General features: G+C 39.0%; 1 protein-coding gene across 1 annotated transcript in view; it reads right to left on the minus strand.

The window, feature by feature from the left end:
- Window positions 1–9,665: 9,665 nt before the first annotated feature.
- LOC120632130 (paired box protein Pax-1-like) overlaps window positions 9,666–12,960 on the minus strand; it is a 35,435-nt gene continuing 32,140 nt past the window's right edge. The window contains exons 2-5 of the mRNA XM_039901935.1: window positions 11,813–11,966; window positions 11,144–11,276; window positions 10,425–10,667; window positions 9,666–9,968 (exon numbers count right to left, since the gene is read on the minus strand). Coding sequence (XP_039757869.1) covers window positions 9,879–9,968; window positions 10,425–10,667; window positions 11,144–11,276; window positions 11,813–11,966 — 620 coding nt within the window. The 3' untranslated portion in view covers window positions 9,666–9,878. The remainder of the gene's footprint in view (window positions 9,969–10,424; window positions 10,668–11,143; window positions 11,277–11,812; window positions 11,967–12,960) is intronic.

Consider the following 12,960-nt stretch of genomic DNA (forward strand, 5'->3'; position numbering starts at 1 on the left):
GCCTAGAAGATGCTTATTTACTCTTGATTTTAATATAAACGGAATACATAAGGGCATTGTAAATTTTTCCTAGAGGCACGAACAAGCAAAGCGTTTCTTACCGATACGCCAATCGGATTTCTCTACGTAAACGGTGCAAATCCTTACATTAATTCGCAGTGCAGCGGTAAAAAGGTGAGGGTGGAATCAGACCAAAAAGAAGATTAAATTTAATTAGGTGTAGCTTAGAATCTATACTGTGAGCATGGTTAACAACAAGAGTCGGCTCGAGTCTAAAATCGTTTCCTAAATGGAATTCCTATTAAGAAATTCACAGTGGGTAGGTACATGTCCGGTGTTAGGAAATTGCCAGTATCGACCCTGTTCGGAGAACATGTTAAGCCTTCGGTACTAGTAATAGTTACCGCCGCCCGCCCGCCGACATGCATTGGAGTAGCGTGGTGAGTTTATGCGATCAAACCTTTGGAGACTCCTCCTCATTCATTGGAGAGAAAGCTGTATTCAAAAAGCTATATTCAAAAAGCTGATGAAGCTGACTATCATATTGAGTGATTATGTGATATCTATGATTGTGTGATATCGGCAGATCAGAATTTAGTTGTCACCACCCCATATTTCTTTCCGCGGCTATCGAACGGGCCAACTAAGGTATCTAATTTTATGGATATAAATTAACGGAGAATGGGCAGCAGTGTTCTCTGTGCTACCACCATCTTCTTCTTCACCAAACCGTCTGCCCAGCGTGGTGTGCAAACCTTCACGTCGGGAGAGGCCGTCAGTCCTGCAGTTCACTGTTATATGTTATTGATGTTGACGATGTTCTACGTCTTAAAGATTGGCCACTGGCTCTCGGAGCATTATATGGCCCTGGTAGTTTTCGGAAGCTAATGTAGGTACTTATGGTTATATGGTGCTGATTGGAGCGGTGACCGGCCGGCCCGGCAACAGGCGGCGAGTGCGCTATCACAGATAATAATTGATAGTAGTAGATAATATTGGTCCCGTGTGCACTTCAGTTAAGGAGATTGTCGCCGCATGAAGCCTGAAACATCTTAAGTAAGTACTGTGAAGAACTTGCGCATTTCCTACTCATTGCCGAATTGAGACTACTTTATGTCATAAGAAACGTTAATAATTTTTATTGTTTATTTACTAGATATAGTTAAAAAAAAACATTTTTTACGAGGTTAACACGAGTTACGTGAATATAACGCCTTTAAATAGCATAAATCTATTTATTTATTGAAATGAAACTTTTCAGATCAGGGTTTTAAAACTGCCTTGCTTTTTACGTTTTAGGACATCTATGTATTGTAAAACGTGATGCCCTAATCAATTATGGCTTATTGCATATACTAACAGTTGTAAAGTGTACTTAGTTATTAAAATCATCAAAGTCCTATTAATGGCAGACTCTCAAAAAAAAACATACTTCGATTCTCCCTGTCGGTGTCATGCAATTTATGATACCTAGTTATTATAAATCAAGATTCGACCGTTAATAGTCCTCGCTAAAGAACTTTGAACGATGCTCATGTTAGCGCAAGTAGTTTTTTAAGATAGTTTTAAGGATTAGTGATTGGAACTAAGTACAGGTCAATTCGCCATTGTTTGATTGGAAGAAATCGCTATGGGGTGATATGGCTAAATTGTGTACGTTGTTTTGATATACTTTTCATTTTTATGTACTTTTTGTGGTGTGCAATAAAGGTATATTCATTCATTCATTCATTCAAAGGTGACTGAGAAACTGTATGAAAAATTACTATTATTATGTTTAATAGAGTTGCCTATCTTCAAAGCCTGGATGTAGGCATTGGTAATGAACTCTCTTTTTTGTTGGTGTTGGAAAAAATGAGACCGACATTATTCTGCCGAATGAAAAGGCATAGACGAAACCTAAAGACAATACAGACCTCCTAAAGTTGTTCAAACTTCTAGAAACCTACCAACGTTGCTGAACCTGCGTAACTGCTAACTCTATTAGGTCACAATAGACGTAGTTTTCCATATAATGAGTACATAGGTACTCATTATATGGAAAACCATATTGGTGAACCCCTCGCCTTAAGCAATGTTCACACGGCACTAGGGCCGTGCGCAAAAAGGCTTTACAAATTATTATCGAGTTGATTGTTTATAATTGTTCAAAGTGCGTTCGGCCGGCAGCGCCGTCTGTGCTCGGGCTATCTATGAAGATTGAGATATTTTTCGAGATACAGTAATCCTAATTAGATCATACCTTTATCGAATCTGTTATTTATTTCAACTCATGTTGAAGTTTAAATTATATCCATACATTCATGGTTTCAAAACATTTATAAAAAAGATTATATTTTGTTCTTCTATGCAGCCATCTTGCGTGGAATAGCTGAACTTTGGCATGACGTAAAATTGTGCGCCATTGTAAACCTTTGTCAATAGATGGCAGCACCCAACTTTAGAACCACGATTTACTGAGTTCAAATACAAAACCGCATATATGAAATATTATTTTTTACTTTTTATTTCGAATACTGTATTATACATTAATTAAAATTATAACCATTACTCTGATCAAGTAGCCGGTCTATGCTCAGATAATGTAGATAGTAGTAGTGTAGTGTGTTGCACCTGTGTGTTTTAGTAGGGTAGTGTTAGTAACACCAACAATAAAATTGCCTAACATTCATAGCGCCAGGAGGGTCGTTCCTTTTCATATGGCCTTGTATATTGACCACCATACGGATTTACCGTCAATTTTAAAACTCCGGGCAGTACTATTAATTGGCCCAACCTGGGATCAAAGCCACTACCTAGTGATCAGTCTAGCATGCTTGCTACTACACCAGCGAGGCAGTTGACCAACTAGACAACCTAAAGGTATTCAGCAGGTGAAAAGCTTAAAATGATGATGAATATTCGGTAGACGGTACCTTTGAACTTTTTGTTTGAAATGGGCTGAAAAAAAAAGCATTGCGGGATTTCGTGATATCCGCAATATCACTGACCCGTAACTAATTTGGTCACGTTTGTAATAGATCGCTCTATCGGCGGCCGCTGGCGCTGCTTTGTAACCCGACGACCCGACACGCCCACGGTCCCTTCGGGTCGGTCGGTTCATCGTGGTAATCTCTTGTCATCGGCTCTTATACTTTGTAAGGCTAAACAGTAAGTAAGTAAGGCAATAACTTTGTAAGGCTAGACAATAATATTAAGGTCAGAATTGTTTGAATCCGGCTAAGGCCGACGCTAGTCCTTATCACTAACATCTTATAACCCAGAAGCGAGGTTATAACATAATGTGCTGAGTGATGCTACATGAGGTTGGAAGATCTAATTCCTATTTTTTAAATATAGTTCAACGGGTACATACCACGATTATATTTTTGGATTTGTCGTTATTTCGACCCGTCGTGACCACGATCCATGCAACTGCAACTGGGTCGAATTATCGACAAATCCTAAAATATTATCGTGGTATGTAACCGTTGAACTATATTTAAGAAATCTATGTAGTTCTTCAAAACGTTAAAGAAATTGTTGTCTTTGACCATATTTCAGGGTTCAGACTAAATGGTTTTCCGTAAAATTATTTGTGTATTATAAATATTAAAGTTACCACAAACGAATATTAGAAGCACCTAGGTTTTCTTAGTTAGGAATTTAATAACATTTTGTGATACAAATATACTATCTTTATAATATGTAGACATTCACTAAGAAGTTTGGTGGTTTAAAATAACTATTTATAACGAACATTTACTCATTTATGACGATATTTCGTCCCAGTGTAGATAAATATTAATATTAAATTAAGTCTATCATGAACTCGACGACTCTCGACGAATATCGACTCTCAACGATAACAAAAGAAAAAGTTGCATTTTCATCAGCCTATACGAGTCCTCTCTTGGACTACAGGCTTCTGCCAACGAGAGGGTTCATTAAAATTAAGCTTAATTTGCTATACTCCGCGAACAGCAGGAGAATCTGTATGGTGTAATTTATAATTTTTTCAATCCGTATACTCCACACGAAACAGATCCTCGGCAAGATGCAGAGAGATTGGATTATGGATTTCCGCAAAGTAACGCCTGCTTCTATCCAACGAGAGGGTTTGCCCATAATCACTACGCTGGGCAAACAGGTTGGTGGACGCGGCTGTCTGTTATTTGTTGTATTCCCCATTATTATTATTATGTGGTGGGGAAAGCTGTATGCTGATCTGCCGTCACATCGTTGTTACTTGCTACTGAAATATAATCTAACCAAGGCCTATATCTTATGAGAGAAGGCTCCAGTGCCCAGATATTATGCATTAGGCTGATGATTCCACTTTCTACTAATGTTATAATAATAATAAGTTTGTGTGTGTTTTAATGTTACTGCCAGGTTGTTCTCGTGTTGGTAATGTCTAACATACATCCAAACATCATCATCTCGCATAAGCCTATTGTGTCAGGGCACTCATAGGAAAAAGCGCATACCAACCCGGAGGTAGAGGGTAAGGTACCGATTTTTTGTGTAGGTATGTTTTCCACCCATACTTAATTAAGATAAAGAAGAACGCCGATTGTACGAACCTGAAATATAAAAATAACAAAACAAAACAATTCCAGCTTTCATAACGGGCAGAAACGAAAAGTTACGTGAATTTAAGCTCAGCGAAACCGTGGGAGTCCTTTCTCCATTTCATGGCACCTGTGTGTTTTAATTTCAAATGGTAATATTTTCAACGGCAGTGCCAAAGCCGCCGCCGCGCTGGCCGCAGGTCGCTCGTCCAATCCGCAATTTTAATTACGAAGTGAGCCGCCGCTATGAGGCTATGGCGCGGCGTCAAATGTCATTTTAACAGCCCGCCTTTTTTTGCTCCCGCGCTTTTCTCCAGGGCTGTTACCCGACTGCACCGGAAATTAAGTGATGTTGTTTGGCTGAAGTAATATGTATGTGTATACATATAAATAGATACACTTAATCACCGATGTCTTGAAAAACAAAATGAAAATATGATATTCATATGTTTGTATGCTCTACACGCCATTTACCTACAGTGTATGTATCCTCTATTATTAAGGCAGCATCCTAAATGATTTGTTGGATTTCTATAAACATTTATATTTTTAATTAAAATTGATTTAAAGTATTGTTTTGGCAGTGGGAGTGCTAAAGTATGCGACTCTATAGATAATCACTGATTCAAACTTAAAAATAATCTAACAAAACTTTTTAATCGTTATTAATATCGAAAGTTTTAAACAGCCCTGGAGCGTGCAGTTTTTCTGCGCGGGCGTCATAAAATTTGTTATTAATACAGTAAAATTTCGGATTAGGTGGTATTAAATTCGAAACAAAGCAAGGATTTAATTGGTAATTCGTGTCAAGGGACGCTGTTTGCATTTTGTGCTGCAATATCCTATAGTTTATTGTTTTTTGGTTGTAAACTCCGACACCGGGAGGCCGGACGGGCTAGGGTTGCGACGGGAAACTTTGAAATCAATTATCCGCTGGATTTTGTTATGATTTTATACCTACTTAATCCTCAAAGGTCAATATATGCTTCATGAATGATGAATAGTCTATAAAAGTCCACAGCTGAAGGCTTCTCCCAACGGGGGTCTGCCCAGAATCACCACGCTGGTCAGACGGGTTTTTGATCGCAGTAAATGGTAGTAGTAGCACAGAGAGAGCTGCACAGCGTTATATTCCATTAGTAGTAGGAGAAGTGGTGAAAACTTTATTCCGATTTGCTGACACGAAACGGAATAATATGCAAAATATTCAATATATGCTTATTTAGTTTTTTAATCCATGTTAAAATTATCTAACAGGTCACTTTTGAGTGTCTATTGCCAAAAAAATATATCGCAAAAAATCATTAATTTTTGAATTTTCCATGGTACTTAGTTAGGTACGTACATATTCGTTATTGACACAGACAATACGCGTGGTTATCCACCAGTTTAACTCTAATAGCTTTCTTTGGTTTTAAAAGAAAACATGTTAGATGCCCAAAAATACCGAACGGCGATTTAATCGGGGTACAAATATTATCAACTTCTCGGCGTTTTATACACTCAAGAAGTGAAATTGATAACGGGAAACATTGTCGACTACAGATTTTTAACACATAAGGATACTACCCGACCGCCTTGCCTGAACATCCAGGGTGTAAGTCAAATAGGTATTTATATTTTGAAAAGTTAGTAGTTTGCATGCTGTAGTTTCTAAAATGATTGTTGACGCCAACTAAATGCTTCTTTGTGGAACTAATAATTGGGTCGACTGTGTTCTGTGGCTTAAGGGAAGGAATGTCTATCACATTCTGATGGAATGTGTCCGTAGCGAGGTTCAGAATAAAATGTTTGCTGATGTTAACCTAAGTTAGTTAAATCCCTATTCTGAGGCTACCAACTATTTATATAACGGATTTGAAATTGATGTAGGTAGACGTAGACGATAAGAACAGGTTGAAGGAAAAAGGGCAAGAGGGCGGTCACCTAGTGGTTGGACAGATACGGTGAAATCGCTGACCCAGACAACTGTGGTGGAATGCTTTCGACACGCTACCAAAAGTGGAGAAGACTCATGTGGGAAGCCGTGCAATCCAATGATGACTAGCGCCATGAAATTCATCTCAGCAGCCACGACCACTCTGCCAAGAGTGCACGACTAAGAAGAAGAAGACGTAGAATAAGCTAATTTGGAATGCAGTTATTGTAGACCCACAAAAGCTACATAGTCAGATTAGTGACTCAGCTCTTTAAAAGAGATATTATCAAACTCCCCTCGTATTTCTAATTGTGCACTGTCACCTAAATACCCGCTGGGACGCAAGCGCCGTCTCAAGTTGGTATTGGACCGCTTCGCGATCGGCCGTATGACTATCGTGTCTGTCAGTACAAGACCGCACTGGAATAGCTCGTCGCTTCAGTATAAGGTCGAGGACCTGCTCAGGTTAGTGCAAGATTCCCGGTTTCCTTGCGCCTAACCTAACCTAACGCGTGGACGCCTAAATTCTTATTACCTAGCTTTTACAGTCCACTAGTCTTTGCTTTCCAAGGCAGACAGTAGCGGCAGTTTCGTCTCCAGAGATTTTAACAGACTTTGTGAATGGATATACGTAGGTATATTTTGTTAGTAAGAAATAAAATCCGTAAGAAATATAAATAAACCAATTTATTTTAGTTGTAGCAATATGAAGATATTTATATAACATTTATATGTATACACATCTGATGAACATCATTTATAATCAACTAAATACAGCTATATACATTTGTAAAATCGATCATAAAATTTAGAATTAGGTATTTTCAAGTTGGATTGTTATCTACCTATATAGCTATCAAACTTGAAATAAAAAGTAGCAATAAAGATATATAAGATAGTGGTAGGCGAATAACCACAGATTATATTAATATTTTTTTTTTAACATCTACCTACATTTTGTATTTTTTTTAGTTTTTGGTTGCTCTCGTCGAACTTACGCAAATATGTGAAAGTTTTATCAAAATCGATTTAGCCGTTCTACGGATTGGCCCCAAACAACGAATTTAAAATATGCTTTTGGGTGAAATTTTTCTCAAAATCATATTATGACATGAATTGAATAAAAATCAGCGTTTCATGAAGACCAACACTATAATTTTATTTTTTAGAAGTGTTAGTGTACCGTACAACTTCTACTTACGTCGCAGGGTAATGAAGAAATCGGGGTTTTTTTAATCATAGAGAGGTACAGATCAGTGAATAAAGAATATACCTGATTAGGTTACCCCTTTTACTGAGACAAATGAAACGACGATCATCAAATCATATAAAATAATTGAACAAAAACTTTCTAGATAAACAATTTATTTTGCTTCAGAAACAATCAATATTCTTCTGACATTTTACTATATTCAGTTTAGTAAAATAACATAGAAACATATGAAAATATTGTAGAGTTTTGGTAGGTATATCAAAGAATTATATTTCAAGAGAGATCACAGATTCCGAGGGACTTAAAGACATCGCTAATTTCATCATTTCCCTACTAGATGGACGGACGGGATTGGACGATATAACGAATCAAACTGAACCCAATAAAACCCAAAATGACTATTTCTGTAAAGTCAATTAGCCATGAGGTATCATGACTTTTCCACAGTATCTTCATTACATTACTTTATATAAAAAAATATTTTAGTTAAATCGTCTACAATAATTTTTTTTTTAAATAAATGCTAAAATATCTAGGTATACAATTTGTTGCTAATATAGCTAAGTACCCATAAGTGCCTCTGTAGGTGTAATAACTTACCATGTATTCTAATAATAATTATATATTTACATTGTTCCATACGCATACATTCAATAGTAATCTATATACACTTACATGCTAACATCATTTGCAATCGCATATTTATATATGACGTAATATATATTGTTTTAGACTTCCGCGTCTATATACAGGGAAGATTTTGGTTTGCGTCTGAATATCACGAGGGCCTAGATTCGATTCCCGACGGTGAATAAAGAATTGTTAGGTATTGGGTTTTCTGATATAAACTACTACTATTAATTAACTGTGATAACAGGTTAAAGGTTTAAGGTTAGCACACAGTCACATTTTTCAGAGCCTATTGCACTAACTTTTACACATGCCGCCGGTGGGCCAACTACTCTCTGAAAACTTACAGCGCTCTCCGAGTGCAATATACCACCATCACAGCACTATTATGTAAACATAACAACATATATATATATAAATATATGTTGCTGTAATTATATATATATATATATACATATACATATATATATGTATGAACACTTAATAGAGCCTGTGATAGGCCTACATGAATGTAGATTTTTTTAATTTTCTTTTTCAAATCTTATCTTATCAATTACCATCCAGTCACAGCCTCAACCCGTCATGTAAACAGCGAAACAAAATTTGTTCTCGCACAACAGCTAGCCAAGTTTTCATTGTTCAACGAAAATTTAAATATCAACACTATGTTCGTACTGGAGCTATTTTATTGTTGATTTAATTACAAAAGCGTAAAGTAGGTACATAATAAAATTTGAAATGAAATGATTTCTTATCAATTACTGATAAGCGTAACGTTAATATTTATGGTTAAATCAGTTGGTAATATTGTTGTTCAGCATTCTTGACCGACCTTAGAAAGAGGTGGTTTTCATTTAGACTTATGAATGTTAGTGTACGTGCGTACAGGGTAGGTGTTAAAAACTCGAAAACGTTAATGACCGAGCAAGCGAAAATTTAACGTTCACGCGGCTTGCGTGATCAATATGTGAAAATCTGGTAGCAATAACAATATTGTGCTGATACTTGGTACATGTAGCTTGCACAAGCCGAAATTTGCCCATATCTTAACATGGTGGCAAGGACACGTGTATTGATTAAATAAATTATATTTTACATCTAGCCCTGAAACTGAATCGCGTGTTCCACTAGGTAGGTACACTCTTTTCCTATATGTACCATATAAATTAGGTTCCTATTCACTCAATTAAGAAATTTCTCCTGAAGTTAAAGTTGGATTGGTTGCAACGCAACGCTGGACGCCTTATGATGGCCTTGAAATGACACGTTCTTATAAAGTAATAAATATTCATTTTCTTAAATAATTAGGTTCATAATTTTTACACTATAATAGATCATTTTAGACAGTGTATTTATTCCACTGTGATAATGAATGTTTTATTAAAACAAAACTATAAAATACTCTTTCGACACAAGTCTTAGTGTGTGTCCGCACTGCACAAAACACTGGTCACAGGTCACACACACACTTGCATTGTCCGCTTGTTTCTTCATGCTTTGTGGTGAGCGCGCTGGCACGGCTTCGTCACGGCGGGTGCGGGTGCGGGTGCGCGGGTGCTGGATGTCATAGCGCGTGCGCGTGCGCGTGGTGCGGAGGGGGGGGCACGTGCGAGTGCTGCAGGCCGTGCTGCGCGTTTGCTGCGTGCTGGCGACCCTGCGAACAACATCATCCGATCAGATACTCCTGCTCCGGTGGCTTACCATCAACACATAAAGCAATCTTATTTTCAAATCACTGCTTATTTGACAGACCTTGAAATCCTAAAATCGACCAGCGCCTCGGCACCGCACTGTTGACACGATCTACAGAATCGGAAGCATCTAGGTGATAATTAAAGAGAGATAAATCTTATCAATATCTTGATGATCCATCCACGACCGAACTTTAGCTTGGAATGAGGAAACAAGCTATTCCGAAGAGAAATGCCTTGGATTCGGTGCATTGTCTAAAGTTAACATTAAGTTAACGACAATGTATTAATAGATACCTAGAAGTTCGATAATGACGTGTAGATAATTCGGAACACATGGAAAATTTGTTCATGATCTGAAGAGCTCAAACTGCTCAAAATCGGTACTAGCACGGGGTACCGACACAGGTGACACCAACCTGCAGGTAAACGTAGTAGTCGTAAGGCTGGTGCAGCGGCCAGCAGCGCTGCGGCGGCACGGGGTACAATGGTGGCACGGGGTAGAGGGTGCCGCCCAGCTTGTTGCGCAGGATTCTGCTAATGCTGGATACGGAAGGCACGTTGTATTTGTCGCACACTCCGTCCGCCAGCAGCCGGTCGCGGATCTCCCACGCGAATATGCCCGGGTCCTTCGCCTTGAGCTGCTTTATGTAAGACACCACCTGGCAAAAAGAGAATCACGAAATCTCAAACACTAACTCTGCAAACTTGAAATTTCGCACGTTGGTTTTTTTAGTTTGCGACATTAAATTAAAAACACGAAAATCTACAACTAAGAATGTAAAATGTTGGCAGAAAGGTTGCATGAAAGAAAGGATTTTGAAGGATTCATTAATGTTAAAGAGGTATTCTTGCTTAGTTATTAAGTATTTGCTCGTTTACTATGTTCGAATCATCTACTGCACTGATCTTGATGACATTTATTTATTTATTTATTCAATTACAAGTACATTACAATGTCATATAGATTACATAATTGTTATATTTTTCAAAAAGAATGTCAATCTAATGTTAACATTTGAAATGGAACCCTGTGAGGGCGCTGTAACCAGATTGAGACATTTGGCTCACATGCATGAATTAACAGCTAAATTCCAGCGAAAAGCCATTTTACATTTAAGTTTTTACATAAACGGACCTTTGGAGTAGTGACTCTAGGTTTGGATCCACCGATGGCGCCGGGTAGAATGGAACCGGTCTCGTGGTACCGCGCCAAGATTTTGGAAACGCAGCCGTGGGATACTCGAAGTTGCCGACTGATGTCGCAAGGCCTGCAACAACGAAAAACTGTAATCATGTTTATTGAGAGAGTTTATATTAATTTTTGACGTGACAAACCAGGTCCCATCTCACGGTTTGTGGAAGTTCCTCACTATCGCCTATGAACATAGCAAGACTTCGCAGGTAATGCAAAGAACAAGTTTGTGTCCTGTAATCAGATGCGTAGGAGTTTAGTGTCATGTGCCTGTAGTTACACCCTTCAGACCACAGCGTGAACACAGCATTGCAAAAATGCAACTTAGCGGCAGAAATAAGCATGGCGGTAGTACCTCACTCGACGAGCTCTGCTTCAAAAAGCTCTACTACTACTGATGTCCTATGCAGTGTGACCCTATGTCCATCAATCTGGGGCGTAGGTCTCAAGCCCACCACGTCCTTCACAACGGAACACAGCATTGCTCCTCGGTGACAGAAATAAGCGAAGTGGTAGTACTTCCTCGGACGAGCTCTGCCACTTCTACAGGTGTCAATTAAATACCTCAAGGGGTCCGAAAGTTTAGTGTTGTCAAATCTGGCTAGTGGGTACCTGATGCCCAGCTGTGCCAGCTCCACGATCCGCAGGCGCACGGCGTTTGGCAGCGGCCTGCCGTTCACGAACACGCCGCCTAGCTGGTTGACCTCGCCGTACTGCTGCGCGCCGCCGCCCATACCCGTGCTGCCCATCGCGCCCGCATTGGGGTCTAAGGACAAAACAATTCTTTTACAATCATCATCTGCTGGGTACAGGTCTCCTGTCTTATAGAAGATACTGTTTTAGAGCATAGACCCACCAAGCTGCAGTGCGGGTTGGTGGGCTTTGACTATTGTCACAAGTTAGGTATAGTAGTATAGGATTAGCTAGCTAGGTTTGGGGGTTGGCACCGCCTCCGGGCTGGTATTGAAAATTATTTTACTGAATAGAGCCCGGCCCGGGATGCGAGCTCGGACCTCGTGATCAGTAGTCGAAATTATCAACAACAATACCAACGAGGCAGTTGCTTGGCAGTTTTGCGATAACATAATATGTTCAATCAAGGTAAAAGTTTAAACTATAACGTATCGAGACGCACGATAGTGTGTCAGCCGAGATCCATAAAGATAACCCTGTGCCAAACTTCTAATTATTCGAGTGTTCCGCGAGCGGCAACAAAAAAAAGCGGGCAATACATCAGCGAGGTGCAAATTAGTCGCCGCACCCACAATGTACGACCATTGTCTTGTTGTTCGTTTGTACGTTGTCAGCGGCGACGCGCGAGGCGACATGTCCGAAATAGAACGCCTCCAGAACATTTAATTCATTGCCCGACATGTTTCCCATTATCACCGTCGGTATTAACTTATTAGGTGTCTACGGTTTAAACCTAAACGTTTAAACGTTTATTTAAGACTAGCTACTGCCCGCGACTTTCGTCTGCGATCAGAATTGGGTATAAAGCTTCGCTCGTTGACAATTTTTAATCTTACCACGGGAACTATTTAAGAGATCGGTATAGAAAGAACATGTCCTTGCCCGCGGCTTAGCTTGTAAACAATTTTCAATTTTCCCTCGGGAACTACTTAAGGAATCGGGGTAAAAGGTAGCCTATGTTTTTTTTCATATCAACGGCATGTCAAATTTCATCCAAATCCGTTCAGCCGTTTTTGCATGATAGAGTAATAAACATGCACACTTTCACATTTATAATATTAGTAGGA

Source organism: Pararge aegeria, chromosome 19 (genome assembly GCF_905163445.1).
Source record: "Pararge aegeria chromosome 19, ilParAegt1.1, whole genome shotgun sequence".
Taxonomy (NCBI): Eukaryota; Metazoa; Arthropoda; class Insecta; order Lepidoptera; family Nymphalidae; genus Pararge; species Pararge aegeria.